This window comes from Ixodes scapularis, unplaced genomic scaffold (genome assembly GCF_016920785.2).
Source record: "Ixodes scapularis isolate PalLabHiFi unplaced genomic scaffold, ASM1692078v2 PGA_scaffold1__304_contigs__length_218370807, whole genome shotgun sequence".
Lineage (NCBI taxonomy): Eukaryota > Metazoa > Arthropoda > Arachnida > Ixodida > Ixodidae > Ixodes > Ixodes scapularis.
In genome coordinates this window covers 50817281-50836168 of record NW_024609846.1, presented here as the reverse complement: position 1 = coordinate 50836168, position 18888 = coordinate 50817281, and the positions used below count along the sequence as shown (strand labels likewise).

The 18888-nt window shown below is 42.0% G+C and overlaps 1 protein-coding gene across 1 annotated transcript in view; it reads left to right on the top strand.

The window, feature by feature from the left end:
- The window catches only part of LOC8038623 (SEC14-like protein 2), a 30178-nt gene extending 19707 nt beyond the window's left edge, over positions 1–10471 (top strand). The window contains exons 7-12 of the mRNA XM_042290162.1: positions 843–921; positions 1012–1092; positions 2564–2650; positions 4365–4471; positions 7166–7475; positions 10368–10471. Of these exons, the coding sequence (XP_042146096.1) occupies positions 843–921; positions 1012–1092; positions 2564–2650; positions 4365–4471; positions 7166–7475; positions 10368–10471 (768 nt within the window). The remainder of the gene's footprint in view (positions 1–842; positions 922–1011; positions 1093–2563; positions 2651–4364; positions 4472–7165; positions 7476–10367) is intronic.
- The last annotated feature ends 8417 nt before the right edge of the window (positions 10472–18888 follow it).

Sequence of the window (18888 nt, the reverse complement as noted above, 5' to 3'; positions counted from 1 at the left end):
TGAGGAAGGTTGATCAAGCGGCCCGGATGCCTGCCTTTCAAGATTTACGTGAACAAGCGTTGTTTTGAAAAATAATGCAACGTTCAAAAACGTTAGAGAAAGAGAGAACGAAAGAGGGAGATAGAGAAAATGATACACAAAGCCACCTCAATTATGTCAGTACGTATTACCATAAGCAGTAATTATATGCAGCCACTGAATGTGATTGCAGTAAAGGTTTTTGTATGTGGCTGTGAAAAAAACAGCAAAAAAAAATCGAAGCAGGTCGAAAAGTTGTTTATAATGGTGAGATTCAAGCAGATACGGTTGTAAAATAAAGCGAGCAGCACAGATCACGGCACATGGATAATAATAATAATAATAATAGAGTTTATTTCCCATTCAATACAGCAATAGAAGAAACGAGGGGAAAATGCGGTTTAACAGCTTGATGTAGCCCTCTGCTCCCTTACAGCTCCCCCCCCCCCCCCCCCCCCCATATGACAAAGTAAAATACAAAGCAACAGCAAAATATCAACATTGTAACAAAAATAGATTGCAACCTATCGCAGAAAACCAATATATATATATATTCGATTCAAAGAAGAAAAGAAATCTTGCATTGTGACAGATATTATATCAAAGTTTTTGTTTAAGACGAAATTTAGCAAAGTAGGTAGCATATACTTTAGAGACTGCATGTAATAGTTGTTGTGGAAAAGAGGCACAGCCCAACGTGCCGCAGAACGAGTTGGCTAAGAAATAACATGAAGACGCGAGTGAGCTTGAATGCTGTTTTATTCTCGTGTGAGATGATGGTAAGTAGCAAAGGAAGTGTTTAACGGCCGCGATTCTCTTTCCAGCACAACAAAAATGTAAAAACCTTTACCGTTTTGTGCGATTGCGAAAACTTCAGCCTGAAGCAGATATATAGTGTCAATGGTAAAGTACTTATCAGTCAATTTCACCGTTTGTGTTTTTCTTTTTCTTTTTTGCAATCATTGATGTTAACTGAATATTTTTTTTTTTCAGTGATCGAGTTTTTAAGAGAGATTATAGTTAAGTTTGAGGAGAACTATCCAGAGACTCTGGAACGATGTCTGGTCATCAATGGTAAAATTACATTGATTGTATTTTATGCTATAGGTTAAATGAGTATAAGAATAGTGCTTTTCGAATTCTTGATTTAATTTGTTTTAGAGTAGGTCTAGAAGCCAATAAAACACACCACTTAAACTCAATATATTTTGAGGGATTATCAAATTTTAATACCACCTTCACGTTTTTTTTTCGCTGCCAAGTGCGCCACGCGGAGTGACCCCAGATATTTCTAAAGAGAAAACCTTCGACAGCTGTGTCGTCATTGATTATTTAGGAAGCCTTTTTTAGATTGAAAACATTGATAAAAATATGTCTTAAAATAAAAAGAAATTATTCCTTTGGAATAGCCTTCTCGGCCGCGGTGAATGATAGGGTAATAATAATAAAGGGAAAAATTACTCACTAATGAACCTTTTAAAACTTTTATGCTCAACAGGAACCTTTCACTTAGAAATGTGTAGCTTGTGCTAAAAATGAGCTATTAGAGGCGATGGTTTAAAAACAAATGGAAAGCAAGATTTCGCTTTGTGCTACTCAGCGGCAACTTAGGCCCTCTAGACCCCAGCATATCAAAGATAAGACGGGAAAGCACGACAAAAGTCCATTCCCCCCAAAAGAAGAAGAGTCATTTTGCACGAAAAGGCCTCGTCTAGATTCTAGCCGGGTCAATATTCTGCCTCCCCTCACAATGTACACCAGTTAATGCTTCAAAAGAAATTGTTTTCTTTGCACGTAAAATTTTGACTGTGATGAATGCTTCGTGGGATTTAAGCGAATTGCGCGAACTTACGCTGAGCAAATAGATGAAACTCCACTGCACAAATTGCACTCGTGCTAGAGTCCAATTTGTGCAGTTACAAAAGGCAGAACATCCTGTTGCTGTCTAGAAAACTGTCACACCAATAAAACCATAAAATAAGCAATGTTACCTTGTTTCGAATGGCCACCAGGTATTTTTATTTTTTTCTGCCAAAGCACCCACCAAATTATCTGATAGCTCTCTCGAATTTTGCTTTAAAGCATGTTTTGAAGTGGCATCGTGACTCCCTGATACAAATAGTTATCCCCCAAAACACTGTCGACTAAAACTACCAGTTCTCTCCCCCATGGGTTAAGTGACAAAGAAATGCCGATAAAGATGGAAATCATGTCGTGGTTGAAAGAAATATAATGCACGCGATATGCTGAAAATGCCATATTTTCCAAAAGGTTACGTGCTGGCCTATGGTAATAGGACAACCTGGCAGTTGTAATTGCAAAACGTGTGCGGTTGACAGCTGCGTCCTTCACAATGAAAGAACACCGACTAGGCAACCGAAACTGTCATATTTTGAAAGAAACCAAAAAAAAAAAAATCTAAGTGCTAGTTCAACTGCTAATTCTGTAGAAGAAATAACAAGTGACTACGAAACATAATTCATGACAGCCATACCAAATAAAGGGTGATATTTTATTTTCTAAGCCAGACCTTATTCATTTGCAGCTCCCAGCTTCTTTCCACTTTTTTGGAAGATTATTCGACCTTTCGTGTCAGAAAAAACAGCAACAAAGATGGAAATATTCTCACAAGGTAGGAGGCATCCTTCCTCTGAATCACTGGACTGCATGTTCTTGCTCCGATTGGCTTTGTCCATGATACGAGCTCTTTTTGCGTCTATCGTGAATGTTAAATGAATCTGTGATGGCCACCACATGTCGCTATCACTTGACAGTATTGGGAAATATCGGTCGTGCAATTGCCTTATGTTTTTGTTTGCGTTTAATGAACTGAAGGAACTGTAGCATCAGAACATGCTGGATAGAAATTCAGATGCAAAATAGAATTTGTGTAACCATACCGCGGAAATGACGAAGGTTCAAATAAACACAGCTGCTTACAATTCGGGTTCGCCGCAGAACAATAAGCATGTCGACAGTTTTGAACGTCTTCGACTGTTTATTCAAAGGAGCCATTACACACCGTTTGGCTTGATACAGAGTAGAAAAATAGTGGAAAAAGTGTTATAGTGGACATAACTTCAAGTGAAGGGTGGACTCGTATTTGACTGTATACATTTGTTTGTAGTGAACTAACGTCTAATAACAGCGGCATTAATGTGTCCGATATAAGATTCATAACACCAGAGTCCAGTGCAATACGAACAGAATTAAGCGATACAGTACTTGTTAAACAGAAAAGTACAGGTTGCGACATGATCGAATTTTAAAAGTAGAGCAACGAATTTTGCTGTAGCAATTTGAACAAACACATAGTCACAGTTCACGTGCTCGTAGCATTGTGAAGTTGTTTGCCCATGCTTCCTGTCATCTTAAAAATGTCGACTGCCTGGCCTCATTGCAGCTGGAGTGCTTGCCGCGAATACAACCATCGCGCAACGACGATATCAGAGCAATTCCTTGTTTGCGGATTCAGGCAAACAAAAGGAAAGGAATGTGCGCAGAACTTTTGCTTGTTTTTTTATATCCAAAAAGCTTTTGTTTTTAGAAGAAAAAAAAAGCTTGTAAGCATTTTTAAGCTTTTAATTCTTTTTAGCTTTTTGGGTATCCCTAAAACCTCGATAATCACTTATCCTCGAAAATTCAAATTTGTGTTTGTTATTTAAAAAGGGGCAAAAAGCTACAAGATCATAAGGTTCGAAAGCGCAAACAGACAGGGCCGATAGGAAATAACACAAACGACAGGGACAAGCGCAACGCCTGTCCCTGTCGGAGCGCCTGTCCCTGTCGTTTGTGGTCTTTCCTATCGTACCTGTCCGTTTGCGCTTTTAAGCCTCATACCTGCCATAGACCAACTAGCCCAAACCAAAGTTTTAATGCTAAGAGATCACTTTGTGAGATTCCATCACGCATAGTGTCGAAATTAAATCGACGCGAGGGTAAAATTCGATACAAATAACGTTCTAAAAGTACGGTCATTTGAGGAGCCTCGCGGAACACGCGTCGTTTAAAAATAAATCTTAAATTGTGTACCCTCTCGACAACATACGATATTAAGCATTTTCAAACGTCATACTCTGTGACCGAGTTCAGATATTAGTTAAACTTCCAAGCGTATCTGAGAACTATGCCAAAACAGGTTTTCTGTCATCGAAGTACCGCTTTAGTTAACGCTAATCATAGAAAATAGTATTATTCAAGACAGCGTCAACCGAAGAAATCATTGTCAGTTCAATTTTTATGATTTTAATTCAGACTTTGATATCATATGTCTGTTAGACCTGATTCAGCATATAATGTACTTCACGTTTTGAATCGCCCCCTTCTGACTGGCTGAAACATTGCAGTTGGATGGCAGCCCGTCTTATTCAAATATGTGGAACCCTCTGAGCTTCCAGCTTATTGGGGCGGAAAACTTTTTGGACCGAATAATGACCCCGAGTGTTCCCACGAGGTGAGGATCTGCAGTTGTTTGAAGGGTGAAACCGTGTCATATTTTGTAATTTTCTATCTGCTGTTAAAAACTGCAGTTCTGATTTCCTGCGAAATGTTCAGTGCCATAACTGTTCATCGGCCGTAGCAGGTTTCTAAATATTCTGTTAAAAATAGGATTTATAACCATATTATAGCACGTCTTATGTAACAAACCAGATAAACCCGACTAAATAAATTGTTAACCTCAATAAAATAACTATATAGACCTTGGGACTCGTCGATGCAGAAATGGCTTTGGACGAGCCTACACTGTCATCTCAAAAACACTTTAAACCAGTCGCCACCGCAGCAGAAACTCTACATCTGTCTTATGCTTTATTAGCATACGTTTTTTCCAAGCACTACATTCTAAAGCCCCATAGTCCCACTTGAGCGGAAACCAGCAGTCACTCACAACGACCAATCAGAAGCATGTGCAACACGCATGCGGAGGTATCTTTGTGAGGCCTGCAGCCAGTCATGCAAACCTTAGCGGCACCGACAAATTGCATGCCTGCTAAAAATACTGTCGAAATCACGCTGCAACTGTTTCAGGTTGCCCTTAATTTGTTATCGCTGCCAGACGCTTATGTGAAACTAGAGCATGACACATTCCTTATGTTTTATTTGAAGGCGCTATTTACGCAGAGACAGTGAGCAAAGTATTCCTTGTGCTCATTTATCCAGGGCACAATGTGTTTACGAGCCAGTTTCTCTCGGGACTCGTAATTCTTGGGGCTCTCCACGAATGGCTGCGTTCGTATCACGTAGGCGTGCAAGAGTGCTTTAGAAACTAAATTGTGAAAATGAAACAAAATATCTCTGGGTCCCTTTGAAAACATCATTTTTAGCCGTATATAACGCGTGCTGTATGAAAGTACTAAGGCCAGCCTAAGGGTCAACCCCACCCCCCCCCCCCCCCCCCCCCCCCCCTTCCCATAGGTCCCTTTGGACTTGAAAGAAGAGTAGATAGCTTGGGGACACTTATGGAGTCGCAGTGAACAGATTTTAGTCAATAGAGCCGATAAAAGATTCGTTAAATGCGGTTTATAAGACGCGAACAAAGTTCGTTCCGTCTTGTGACTCGCAAACTTTGCTTATTGCAACATTGCGCCGTACCGGCAAGCTTAAGATTGCCCTACTTGCGGGAGCATAATATTTCTCACTTTCTGCTTCAGTTTCTTTCTCTGCCCTTTGTTAGCAAATCAGCATAGAAGTAAACCCAGACAGGTTCAAGATATTTCTACGTAATATGTCCAACTCCGTTAGACGTAGCACGCAAACGGTGGGTCCCGCTTCCGTGTTGTTAGCGCCACCAAGTAGGCGTTCTTCAAAGTATCGCGAGAGTGCAGAAATACGGAAGACACCCTAAAGCCCAGTTCACAAGATGCGGTTTTTCTCGCGATTTCGCAACTGCGACGTCAGGATCCACAACCTCCACCACACATTATTATTATTTTTTTTTTTGTTGTTGCCGCGCGAGCGATGTTTTAGCTGCGAAATCGCATGTAGATTCGCACCATGTAAATTGGGGTTAACGACTCAAACAACGCAATGTCATCCGCGGTGTTTTCGAGGAACCGCACACTATAGAGAATTGTAAGTATGACGCCGCGATTGGTGTCCCATATGTGCAAGCACGTGCAGCGTACGCGTGAGCGTAGTATGCCTTTATCAAGCTTGCATTTTGGACGGAATCGTCCCCACGAGTGGAGACATGGTGGTGGCCAGTCGCCCCACCTGCAGTCGTCTATAGTGTGTGGTACTGGCACAGTATAACGCACACCTTTCTTGTGTTACAGCCAGTAAAGTCTGACACAGTACAGATTAACACAAAGTGGGATCGAGGGTTCCCAGCAATCTGTGTCAAGGAGAGTAGCGTAAAGGCCGGAATGCGAAGCCGCTGTTCCTTCTTCATCAATGCATCCAGTTGTCTAGTTCAGGTTTCCCTCTGCCCGTGTGTGCAATGATAAATGCTATCGTATTCACACATAACCACTTCTGTGGTTTATACAAATTTGCCTCGACCATCGATTTGCTGCCCCGTAATTTCGGAGCGCAATTTCGTCTGCTTCTTGCACAGGTGTGGCTGGGACGTCGGGTACGCCGAATTCTAATTGGCCCCAATTGGAACAATAGTGGGTAGACCTCAAGGCAGCCAGCATCGGGGTCTACTCACTATACTTCCAATCAGAGCCATTCAGAGCTTGGTGTTTTGACGTCACTCGAACCTCTGATCAAGAAGCAGATGAACTGGCGCTACGCATAGTCACCGTCACTTTAAGAAAGGCAAGATGTGGCTCAATACGTACACAATTTAAGCTTCGATTCGTTCTTACGCGTTTTTATTAGCAAATTCTATAATCTGATTGACTACGGAGCGATGGTAAAATCCTCTGTGCTTCCTAGTTCCTGCGTTTCTTAAATAGTCATTAACTATAAAGTATAGCATCTGCCACAAACAGGAGGACAGCAATTTGGCTAGCTAGAGTATGTCGTGCCTGTGGCAGTGATTCTCGCCCATTAGCGGGTCCACTAGTACATTGAACGGTTATAATATTTGATTTTTTAAAAGTATTTTCTTTACACGCGAGCACACTGTATATAGCAAACTTAGTATAATATAACATATTAGCAATGTGGAAACTAATAAAAAAAACATCGACCCATGTAGATTGGACGTGGAGGCCAGGTACCCGAGGAGCTTTACTTAAGGAATGGGCCGAGGGTCTCTGATGACCGAGACTCGACAACTTGCTCTCTGGAACGAGGCCAGAGCCTCGAAGTGCCTGTGGAAGTGACACGCGCCGGCAGCACCCTGCGTTGGAAGTTTCAGACGAGCCCTGGGCACGACGTGGACTTCAGCATCACGCGCAGCGTCAGAGGAGACGCGAAACAAGGAGAGCAGGTCAGGCAGGTCGCCAGAATCAAGTGCGACCTCGTGCCGGAAACTGGTCAGCTGGAAAACCTCGCGATCGGATCATGTGAGTGGGACCCCTTCGCTTTTTGAAACTTCATCAAATGTCCCATCATGCGCTTTGAACGATCAAAATATTAGCACTTTAGACAAAACCCCGAGACTGGGGGGAAGGAAGGACAACACAACAAGAAATTTCAAACACGGCTGAAAGTTATTGGACAGGGGATCGTAGTTTTATAGGGTACCAGTGCCCCGAAAACCAAAAAGAAGAAAAAAGGGAGACGTTGAGCTTCTCTTCCCCGAACGCACAAGAGAGGGAGGACATTGACCAATAGCCCATCGGTATTGTTCTAACGCAAACAAAAAGGGGGGGGGGGGGGGGGAGGAGAGATACCTTATCCCACCTCGGTGAGGTCCTGATACGCATTCCAAAAGTCAGGGCTGCGGGGCGGTGACCCAGTAGGGTTAAACCCCAATAAGGACAAAGGCGAACATTTGTCAGATTATTACATTAAAAAGTTCTCAAAAAATGGGGCGACCGACCTCACTGAGCTTTCCACGCATGCGTAACACCGCTATAACCGTAGTCGACAGGAGTCATGGAAGAGAGGGACTGCTAGTGCCGTCTCGTGCTCTACTCGCGCAAAGCCGCAGTAGGGTTGTTGCCCGCGTAGAAAGACTCTACATCTTTTCCCCAAGGGCGCAGCCATTTTGAATATCGACACTTCTGGTATGCGGTAAAACATCATTTTGATCTCTCCACGCCGCTGGAAGGTGTTTACGAAAAGTGCGTGATTGTCACACATTCTTGTTTTGTTTATATTTTCTCGCATATTTCAGGTTGAAATGCGGCGGCGTAGCCAAACTTCCTGGTGATATTATTGCTATATCATTGTGATTTATTTCCCCGTTTTTGGCCGAGTTGGCATCGCCCGCAACTTCCACTCGAGGGTACGGGGTTTGAACTGCCCAGCGTTCTTAGATCTATCAGTTGACAAGTTCCACGGAAGAGCGGAGTTCGAAAACATTTCTTCTCTGTTGCACGGGTGGATAGGGTGTCTGAATATCTGTCTCAGGCTGAAGAATTTTTTTTGTTGCAATGCGAGTGTACGCGTCTAAGCATTAGTCAAGGCTACGCGCTCGAGTTGAGTCACACCGGATTGCGCGCACTTCACAAGACACACAAAAAATGAGCCGGAATCACTCGAAGTCTCGAAGAAGGGTGTCAGCATCTCGCGCAGCGTTTATATATAACAAAGTACGGTGAATGAAGCCCCTCAGCACTTTTCCTCGGGGTGAACGTTCCCGAAACCCCTCTTCTCCCTTGCGAAAGCAGATGATTTCACGCGGTGCGCGTAAAACGACAAAGCCATTTTGTTGTTCGTATTGATTCACCGCAAACGTGCGTTTAATCCTGCGGTGGATAGATCATGCACATGAGCGGCCTGTGCAACGTGAAGTTCGCCAGATATGCCGTTTGAAGGTCATGCACATTGCGACCGAATCTATAGTCGTTTTTACTTTCCTCTCGTTCTGAGGCACGTGGGTCATATGTCTGCTTTGGGGGAAGAAAAAATAATAAGACATTTCAACCTGGAATATGCGAGAAAATATAGGTGACGAGAAACAAGAATGTCTGACAGTCACGCATTCTTTGGGAACACATTCCAGCGGCGTCGAGAGATTGTGGCAACGTTTTACCACATACCAGAAGTGACGACATTCAAGACGGCTGCGCAATTGCGTAGAAGGTGTACAGTGGTGCCGTTGCGCGACGTGGCTTCGGTAACGACCGTGCACGGTGTCAGTCTTCAGGACGTCCCGATGAAGACAGTGCCACTGTTGAAACGTCGACGGACGTCAGACCCCTTTCTTATCTTTTTTTTTTAATTTTTAATTCTTTATTCCATTTTCTATTTAACTATTAATTTTTGTAAGTTCTTGTGTTTAACTTTGACTTTTATTCTTTCATTTTTAAGTGTACCTACTCGTATTTAGCGCTTTTGTGTCTAGCCTCGATTGCTCTTGTAATATAATACACAAGTTTTTTCAGCCCTTTACTCTTTTTTTTTTTACTTTTTTCGCCATTTAGATTATATATATATATATATATATATATATATATATATATATATATATATATATATATATATATATATAATAAGAATGAGTGAAGATTGACAAGTGCAGCCGTAGTGATGTTGTGAACGAAGAGGGGAGAATTTGATTATTGAATTTCATTGCATTAAAGTTAGGGAAAGGGAAAGAGAGCTGGCGAAAAATATGGCCAGGAGCGGGGATTGAGCCCGCAACCTTCGCCTGTCCGGGGCGACGCCTTAACCGATTAGACCATCCCGGCCACTGGTTTCGGCGGACTTAATTTCTGACCAGCTCTTTGTGTACTGTTTAGTTTCGAATTCACTTAACTTGGTAGACGACAACCGTTGATGATTTAAGGCCCGCACTATATATATACATATATATATATATATATATATAATAAATGAATTAATTTATATATATAAAAATGTTCAGCCGACTGGAGTGAAATATTTAGAAGAATGTGTTTCTTCGCCGAATTATTGATTATTTCACGAAGGATATTTATTCTTGAAACTCCCGCTACCCCTCGTATTCTCACCTTATCACAAGCAATCATAAAGGTACAGCCTGCTTCATGATAACGATCGATACCTACAGATGAACAGAAAGGAGCGTTAAACAGAGACACACACACAAACATGTAACAAAATAAAGCTGGAAACAAGTATAAGCAACACAGACGAAACAAATGATATAATACTGTATGTATGAAGAGCCTAAATGATTTACTCATAGAATATATGAACATGAAAATGAGCAGCTTAAAAATAATGGCAGTGTTGATTGCAAATTTAAAAAGCAGTACTCTAACAAGATGTGCTTCTTGAATTTTTAATTTTTTTTTCTTTTTCAGATATTTTCAAGTTTGACAACAGCTACAGTTGGTTCGCCAAGAAGCAGCTTTCTTATATTTTGCAAGTTGGGGATCCTGAAAACTCACTTGTGCCACGCAGTTGATAACTTCACTGCTGATTTCAGCGAAATATATCAAGCATTCTACAGTGTATAAACTAAAAATAAATAAAAATTGAAAAAAAAAGAACTTAAGTTGCAAGGAACGTTTGAGTGGAAAGATAAGCATCAGTTTCGTTCAAGATTCTCCTCCGTCTTTGTCGTTGCTTTGAAATAGATAATATGAAATGTGGGTATGTCTTGAAAACCTTACTAATAATTTAAAATACCGTCATATCCTCTGAGAAATCTCCAAGCGTGTTTGTTTTTGAAGTAGCTTTAGCTGATAGCGGCATTCAGTTAATACACGTGCCACTCTATATAAGCCGTTCAACCCAAATTAGGTCAAAGAATTTGACGCCCTCGTACGTTATGCACCACATAGGGTTATTGGCTTGACTTAGCGGTACATGCTTATGATAGTTAAGAAAATAAAGAGAGGCATCATTGTCAGTTATTCAGGAAAAATGGCTGGCTTCTTGCTATGCTCTGTTTTGTTATGGGTGTGATGCACCAACCCTTGCTACGATTCTACATCCGAGGGAACACAAAACTGCCGCGACTGATGTTAGCTGCATGATTATAATTAGGGTGCACTTCTGTCGTATGCCATTGTTAGCACCCTAATTATAATCATGCAGCTAACAAGGGCATACGACAGAAGTGCGAAATTCTGCCTGCGTAATTTTGTTTCCAGAAAAAGAAATTGAACTTATAAATGTATAAATGGGTCGGCCTGCTCGCAATAAAATAATTTTATCTTACTGAAAGATAATAATAAAAAAAATGGTTGCCAAAGACAAGTGAAAGAAAAGTCACTAGAAGCTATCAGTTGCGGAGCTCGCGCTCTGCGGCCGAGAATTGTGGATCGAACGCTACAGTCGTCACTAGCGCCTAGAGTGAATGACTGTTCATTAAAAGTGACGTACACACCTTTAAACTAGCAACCAACATTTAAAAATGCCACCCTCAACGTGTCAGCCCTCACCTAACCCCAAACTCTATAAAAAAAAGAAAACGCTAAAAAAAAAGAGATCCGGGACTTGGAGTTTGCTAAGGAAAAAGAGAAACAAGAAGAACGGAAGAGAACTTGTCTTGAGGTTGAAGGATTTGTGGTTATGCCGACATGTTGTGTACCCGAGTGTACGGCCGATTACAACATCAACCAAAAGAAACGACACTTTCCTAAGCAATCGGCAAGTGTAGAAAAAAAAAAGAAGAAGCTTGGAACCGCGTTACAACGCGCAGGCAAACTCACTCGGCAAGTTACCATGTGTGCGATCTCCACTTTAACAGTGGGGATGTTATAACAGTTTACAAATACCAAGTAGGCGATGAAATTGTGGATCCAAGGGTGGGACGCTGCCGGCAGACTTGTACACGTTACTGAAAAATAGTAAGGAATTACATTTACAATTACTCGAGGCTAAATTGTAATTTATTACAATTACAATTACCCTCCCATCAAAGTAACTGACCGTTACCCCAAAAAGTAATCCCTTACTTTCGTGCGTTACTTTTAACATTATTGTCCTCAAGTAAGAAACCAAGGGAAGAGGGTTATTTAAGTTCTTATTGCTGCCACCTGTTCCATTGAATGACCTTGAGTATTTTGAGCAACAGCTGGCTCTCGAAAGTCTCATCAGACATTTTGCGTTATTTCTTACTCAATATGTCGACTGCTACGCTGAACACCATTTGAGCTGAGGCTCTGGATGGGAGTGCCATATTGTTCCTCACGAATGCTTTAAGCTCTGCATTGAGCTTTTTCAGCGAAGCGAGGGAAGTACTATTTACTTCGAATGTACAGCAAAGCTTCGTCGTTGCAGCCGTTGCCATGCTATTCGAGAGATTTAGTAGATCCTTCCGATACCTCCGATACCCGCAATAACGGTACCCTATAACGATATGATGCATACGTAAAGACGGCGACGAAGTATCGGATATCATTATCAGAATCATCGGACCGATCTACTAAAATTGTCCATTGTCTAAATCGCGAAGCTGTAGAAGTCATCAATAGCAAAACATAGTTGTAACAGTAAGGGGATAATTAAATAATAAATAAGGTTTGGCTCGATATTCTTCTTCCTCTGGTTATGAACAGTTGGAGCCTCACTTGAGACGTTGGTGAATAAAAAAAAGTTTCCAGTATATAAATATAAGTAATAAAAGGAAAAGAAGGACACTCATAACAACAATTAATTAGAGCGTCGGTTAAAACAAGGAAATGTAAACGCACGTTTGCCGTGTGTACTTTTCTTGGTGCCGTTCAAAAACTCACGGAGCACGGACCGACTGCACTTTACTCCGGTGTTCTCCAGATAGACGTCCGCTGATGCCACGGGCAGCAAGGGGTAGAGTACTAAGCCGCGCTATGGCCCCAATCACGAATTTCACTCTCTCCTCAAGCCCAGAATATCAAGTCTACGTCAGCCACCATTATGTTTTATTTATAAAAATATCTGCTTGAGATAAGATGCGTCCTGCTGGGGCAAAACAGGAAGAAGAAGAAAGGAAGACTATTACCATTTTATAAGTGCTCGCAAAAAGCTGACTCACAAAAAGGGTAGGGTAGACGGAGCGTTGCCTCGTGTTGTGACATTATGAAAATGGTCCTAGTCACTATAACCAAGAAGGACATTGTTAATTCTTTTCAGTGCACTTACCGCCTCAAGCTTCTCGAAGAGGCGCACAATAACTTGGTGTCCTCCTCCCCCCGTCTTCGATCGCAAAAAACAACAACAAAGGAACTAAAAAAAAGCGGAAATGACTTGCCCCCCCCCCCTTTTTTTTTGTAGAGTTGTTTATTTGGATTTTTTTACATTGATGTCAGGGTCTAAAAAAAAGATTCAGGGGCTTGGTGCTGCAAAAAAAGGGTTTGCGGAACTGAAGAGTGCCAAGCCTCTCTTTGCGCTGGTCGATTCGCGTGACAGTGTCACTGCGCTCGACTTTACAAAAATGAAAAAAAAAGAAATCTTTATTTAGAATGGGGGGGGGGGGTGGTTCTGAAAAAAAAATGTAACGGATTACAAGGAATCCGTTACCTAAAAAATGTAACGGAATTACTTTAAAATTACTCTAGAAAGTATGTAATTAATCCGTTACTAAATTACTGATAAATGTAAGGGATTACAAGTAATTTCGTTTTTGTAACGGATTACGTACAAGTCTGGCTGCCGGCACGTAAATATGGGCACAAAACTAAAAGCTGGAGAGACAAGACGTGCAAAAGGCAAGGGAAAGGAAAAAAGCGAAATTTTAGGCGCACGCCCTTCCGACGTTTTTTTTGGGGGTTTTCTTCTTTCTCTGTGAGAATTTGGATTCAAGGGTGGGCGAGGCGTTGAGGGTGGCATATTTAAATTTCGGCTGCTAGTTATAAGAAGTGTAGTGTCTGTTTTCGTCCATCCATGTTTTATTATTTCGTGTCACCACGAGGAAGATGGAAGCTCGTTCAATAGATGCAAAAATTTCAAAACTACGGCTTTTCTTGTCTACTCCCAGCGCGGGTCAAGATCGCAACTGCTACAGTGTTAGAGCATGCATCAGGATAAAATGCGTTCGCGGCGCTCCCAGTGCCCTGCCAGTTGTGATGCAAAACTATTGAAAGCTCGACCATCGATACTATCGATAGTTTTTGCAAAACTACCAAGAGTGGACTACAGACAGTACCAACGATAGTATTGTCAATAGTCGACTATCGATAGTTTTACCGCACTAGTAGACGTATATTGAGAGTTAGGCCTTGTCAATAGTACCATCGATAGCACTATCGACGATAGTCGACTATCAATAGTTGTCTAGCTAAGCCAACAACTAGTCTAGCGTTGTTGGCCAACTAGGCCAACAACAAGTTTTAGTTGTCTCTTGGTTTACTATCGCGGTATTATCGAAGGTGAACTTTGAGAAATTTATGAAGTGTTACGAAAATTAAAGCACAATCCAAAGGGGATGTGATGACGGATTCTAGGGGTAGACTACGCAAGGTGGGCAAAACACAAAAAAAGAAACTAAAGAAAGTTGTATTCTGTTACAAGGAACACAAATGTGCTCCTTTCCCTCTACCCATTACTTGTATATATCCCTCAAAAATCAGCCTTCTCGGTTTAGTTTGCCCGCACTAACAGAATAAAAAGTAACTTCAAGTATTTTTTTTTTCTTTTTTTTTCTTTGAGCTGGGGTAAGCACTCGCTGAGGGGCGTTTAGCATAAGAAGATTCTGCAAGTTTGTTTCCCACTTGTTTTTTTATTATTAAAGAATACAAAGAAACATTATTGAGAAATGCAGCTCGCAAAGCAGCGCGCATGTAGACGACGAACATGCTGGTATATATGACATATGAAATGTTCGGCCGCCGTTTTTGCTTTATTTTTATTATTTACCCACCTCTGAGTTGAGCTCAAGAGAATAAGCATAAAACTTGTTGCGAATTGAAGTTCGCGTGCCCAATTTCAGATATTTATGTTTGTCATTCGAATTTCGCAAGCGTGCCAAACATCCTTACGGTCACTCCACATATTCTATCTATGGCTTCACGATAATCGACTGTCGACCGCCGGCTATCGATGGTTAAATTTGTCATCCCCTATCGATAGTGTCAATAGTGCTACCAATAGTCTTGCACCACTACCTGCCAGCCACGCGGGGTGCTCAAGTCGCCTATTGGGCAGGTGCCAGATATTTTTAGGCTTGGTCGAAAAGTACTGGCGAGATAGGAATCTCCGCCCCACCACTGATACACGAGGTGCTTCAGTGACATTGAAGTGAAAGGACATGAGACGCAATCTTACCTTACTCCGCCGGAGCACTTCTATAACATTGGGAGTGCTTAGATAAGACTCGACTCGTTTTGTTTTGAGCAAGCTGGCCTTGATTATGATGATAATTTATTGAACGTTAAGAGATCTACGTCCTCTTATTACGCAGCGATTGTCCGACTAGTGTGAGTAATAATGGCCCTGCGTGCACAACTAGGTTTTCTGAAGTAAGATAAAAAGCAAAATGACACAATAAAAAGACATTCGATACCTCCAAAACTGGCAACCAATAGTCGGGTTATCGACGAATTCATGCAGTGCTCTGTGAAAGTATAATCAATCGTTTTTTGATATGTATTTTAGATAACATGTTAGCTTATTTGCTCTACATTTCGAAAAAAAAAAACCGAGACTGGGACAATAAGGGACGGACAAACACTAAGTTTTTTTAGACTTTGTGTTTGTCCATCCCTTATTGTCCAGTCTCGGGGATTTTTCAAAATGTTTAACCACCACCAGCTCGTTTGTGCCCTTACTTTTTGTTCATTATTTGCTCTGTTTTTAACAACGAATATAGTCTGCAGTATGGATTATTCATATGCAAGATGTGGTTGTCAGAACGCGCCCATTTGGCACAATTGAGAATAAACAATATTTGTGACTTAGTGACCAGTTACTCTACGGGAATGAGAAGGTTCGATATACCGTGTTTTTCCATATTTTTATTCTTAGCCGTCGATCCGGCTAAAGAACGAAAGAACAGCTACACCAATAAGTGTAGTCCCAAAGACGTATTCAACAAAACTGAATTTTTATTAAATTATCGAGTTAGTTCGGTGAATGGATTTATTATTTCTTTATTTGTATATACTGCAATCATTCTATAAAATTACCAAGGAAGGAAATGCATAAAAAATATACCTATGCAATGCAGGCGACTACCCGACAACAAAGTGTTTAGGGTAGCGCGTCGTTAAAAATAGTAAGGGGTTTTGCACTGATAGCAGTTTTAGGGAGTTTTCTCTATTCGCTTTTTGTGTTAGGGAATAATTATGCTTTAAGCAAAGTAATTTTATATAATGATTCCTTGTACGTAAACCGTACTACCTTTTATATCGACTTGAACCGCGAAGAAGACGCTCTGTGTTAATGCAATTAACCCAATATCTTGTTTGTAAAACTGGCATCTTCTAGAAGGCGTTGGCGGAGATCATCCAAGAATAGCCTTTCACTGGTATCAACGAAGTTTCTTCAGATGATCCCGGTGCCAGGATAACAATGTGAACTAAACGCCAACGATGCACAATAATGCATAATTTTAGAGACACAGCACCGCTATCTCTCGTTTGTAACTGCAACATACCTTCGCTGATGACCGAGCTTGTCTTTCAGCTTTCGTTCTTTAGGTCACAGCTTTAAAATATGTAATCACATATAAGAGAGATGTCGTGCCAAAACAACGGTATCGCCGCGTAAAGAAAAAAAAAATAGAAAAAGAGAACACGATAACGTAGAAGAAGGTAATGCAAAAAATACGGAAGGTAACATTCGAACATTTAAAAAGAGCTTAATTAACTGCAACCTCTTTTTTGTTTTTGGGTTCTAGTTATTTTTTTTTTGTACTAGATTTATAAAAATGAAATAGCCTTTGATTGTTTATCACATGCTTTATTCGTGCACAGTTTGCAGCTGACAACAATAGAAAACACCAGCAATTAATATCGAGCAAGCTTTTGGGGAAACTGTGTTCCTGTTTGTAGAATTATATGGGCTCCACAGAATGTATTTTCTGTCAAAATTACAGGATATGCACGTGTTCGTGACGGGCGATTGTCACAAATAACAAGTTTCGCATCTCATTTTTCGAAATTGTCTTGCATTAAAGTTTAAGAGAGAACGCGTTTTACCACGTATGAATTTGCCTCACCCATTCTAATGGCCTTCGTTATTACCTGAAATTGCGACAGATGTTCTTGCGACACGTCAAGATAATAACCAAGGCACAAAGAGCCCCATCTTGCAAACGCTGTCGCCTACCAGTCCGCTATGCAGTGATGGGTATCTCACGCGGCATGCGAGGTACGAAATACCACACGATTTGCAATATCAGCGCGCATAACAGCAACAAAAAACCCCAACAACATTGTTACAACACTGACGAGTTGCTAGTATGTCAAGGCACGCACGTCGCAACGTTTAGGCATCGTAACATATTCAAATGGAATTGCGAGATCGGGTAGGCCTCTACAACGTTCACCGCTAGGTAAACAAAAAGGTGAAAGCAAGGCACTCGTTGGACCAGTGGAACGTCGTTTGTTTCGCCACGTGATAATGCTCCTGCATCATCCACGCGCGGAAAGTGCTGTCATGTGATGAGAGGGAGACGGATGAGTGGTCCAGTGAATGCGTAGCTCCCACCGCCCTGTCAGCTTAAGAGAACAGCAAAATAAAAATAATTTTTTTTTTAGATGACATAGATGAGAGACGTATTCTGCTTAGTGATTTTTCCACGAAAAGAACAAATATTGTGCAATATTTACGCCGTTAGACACCTTTTAGGTGAAGGTCACGGCACAGATTAGTGGTCCCGCCCATTGTTACTGGATTTGCTTCGGTGCTCGGCCGAACACGCTAAGAAGCCCAGTGTCGCTTTCACGGCACCCGGTTCGTCTGGTCTGGCGTCTGACACCGCCTTCTAGGCCGTGTTCCTAAATTTACTCGATCTTACTCCAGGGTAAGGGTTTTGTACCTTGGCGTTCCAAAACCTACCCGCGTCCAGCACTTTTCAATCTGTGTTGTCACCTGAGACGACCCGCCGGAGTAACTCGGATCCATATGGGTAACATTTGGAACACAGCCCCAGTCGTGCGAGCAGACCCGCGAACGCCACCCGTCGTCTGCTATTTCATCACAGTCTATCGTCGTCTGGAGTGCCCGTTAGGCGCGGACGCGAAAGCTGCACGTCGTCGTCCATTTTCGCCTCCGTCCGTCTGCTATTCCGCCCCGACTAAAAACTCCTCCAGCGCTCGGAAGACGCGAACATGAAAGCGGCGTTCTAGCGTTCCATCACGCACGAGCCACGGTCTGATACAAGCGTCTGTCAGCGTTTATCGATATTGGGTAATACGCGGCCGAGAGGGCTTAACAAAGCAACAAAATAGATATGTCGTCTTTCCAGGTTTACCGTTCTTGTTATTTTTGTCACGTAACATCCGAGGCAAGGTGGTTGACCGTCATGACGCACCATTTAAAACGAAACGTAAAAATATTATCTCTAATAGGTCATGTGCACTGAAAAACTTCAGATCTGCTTGCTTTTCGAAGGGAGATGACGGGTGTTGGGGTCGAAATATGGCTGATTGAACTGCGTAGGTTTATTCTAGCGTAGCAATACAGGTGCGAGTCGCGCCGTGTGTGACAGCGATCTAGTGGAGAGAGGGTCCACGCTCTGAAGCGGCGCGCCCCTTTCTCCACTAAATCGCCGCCAGACATGTAGCGATCTAGTAGAGAGAGAGTCACCCCGCGGCAGTGGTGAATATTGTGGCCTCCAAACACCTCCTCTACTCTGGAAGTACAAAACCCACACTTCAACAAAGTGGTCCACTCCTTGTGGCGGTGGGTGCCACAGCCGGTTGCAGGTGTCCTCTTGTTCCCCGTGGAATTCCG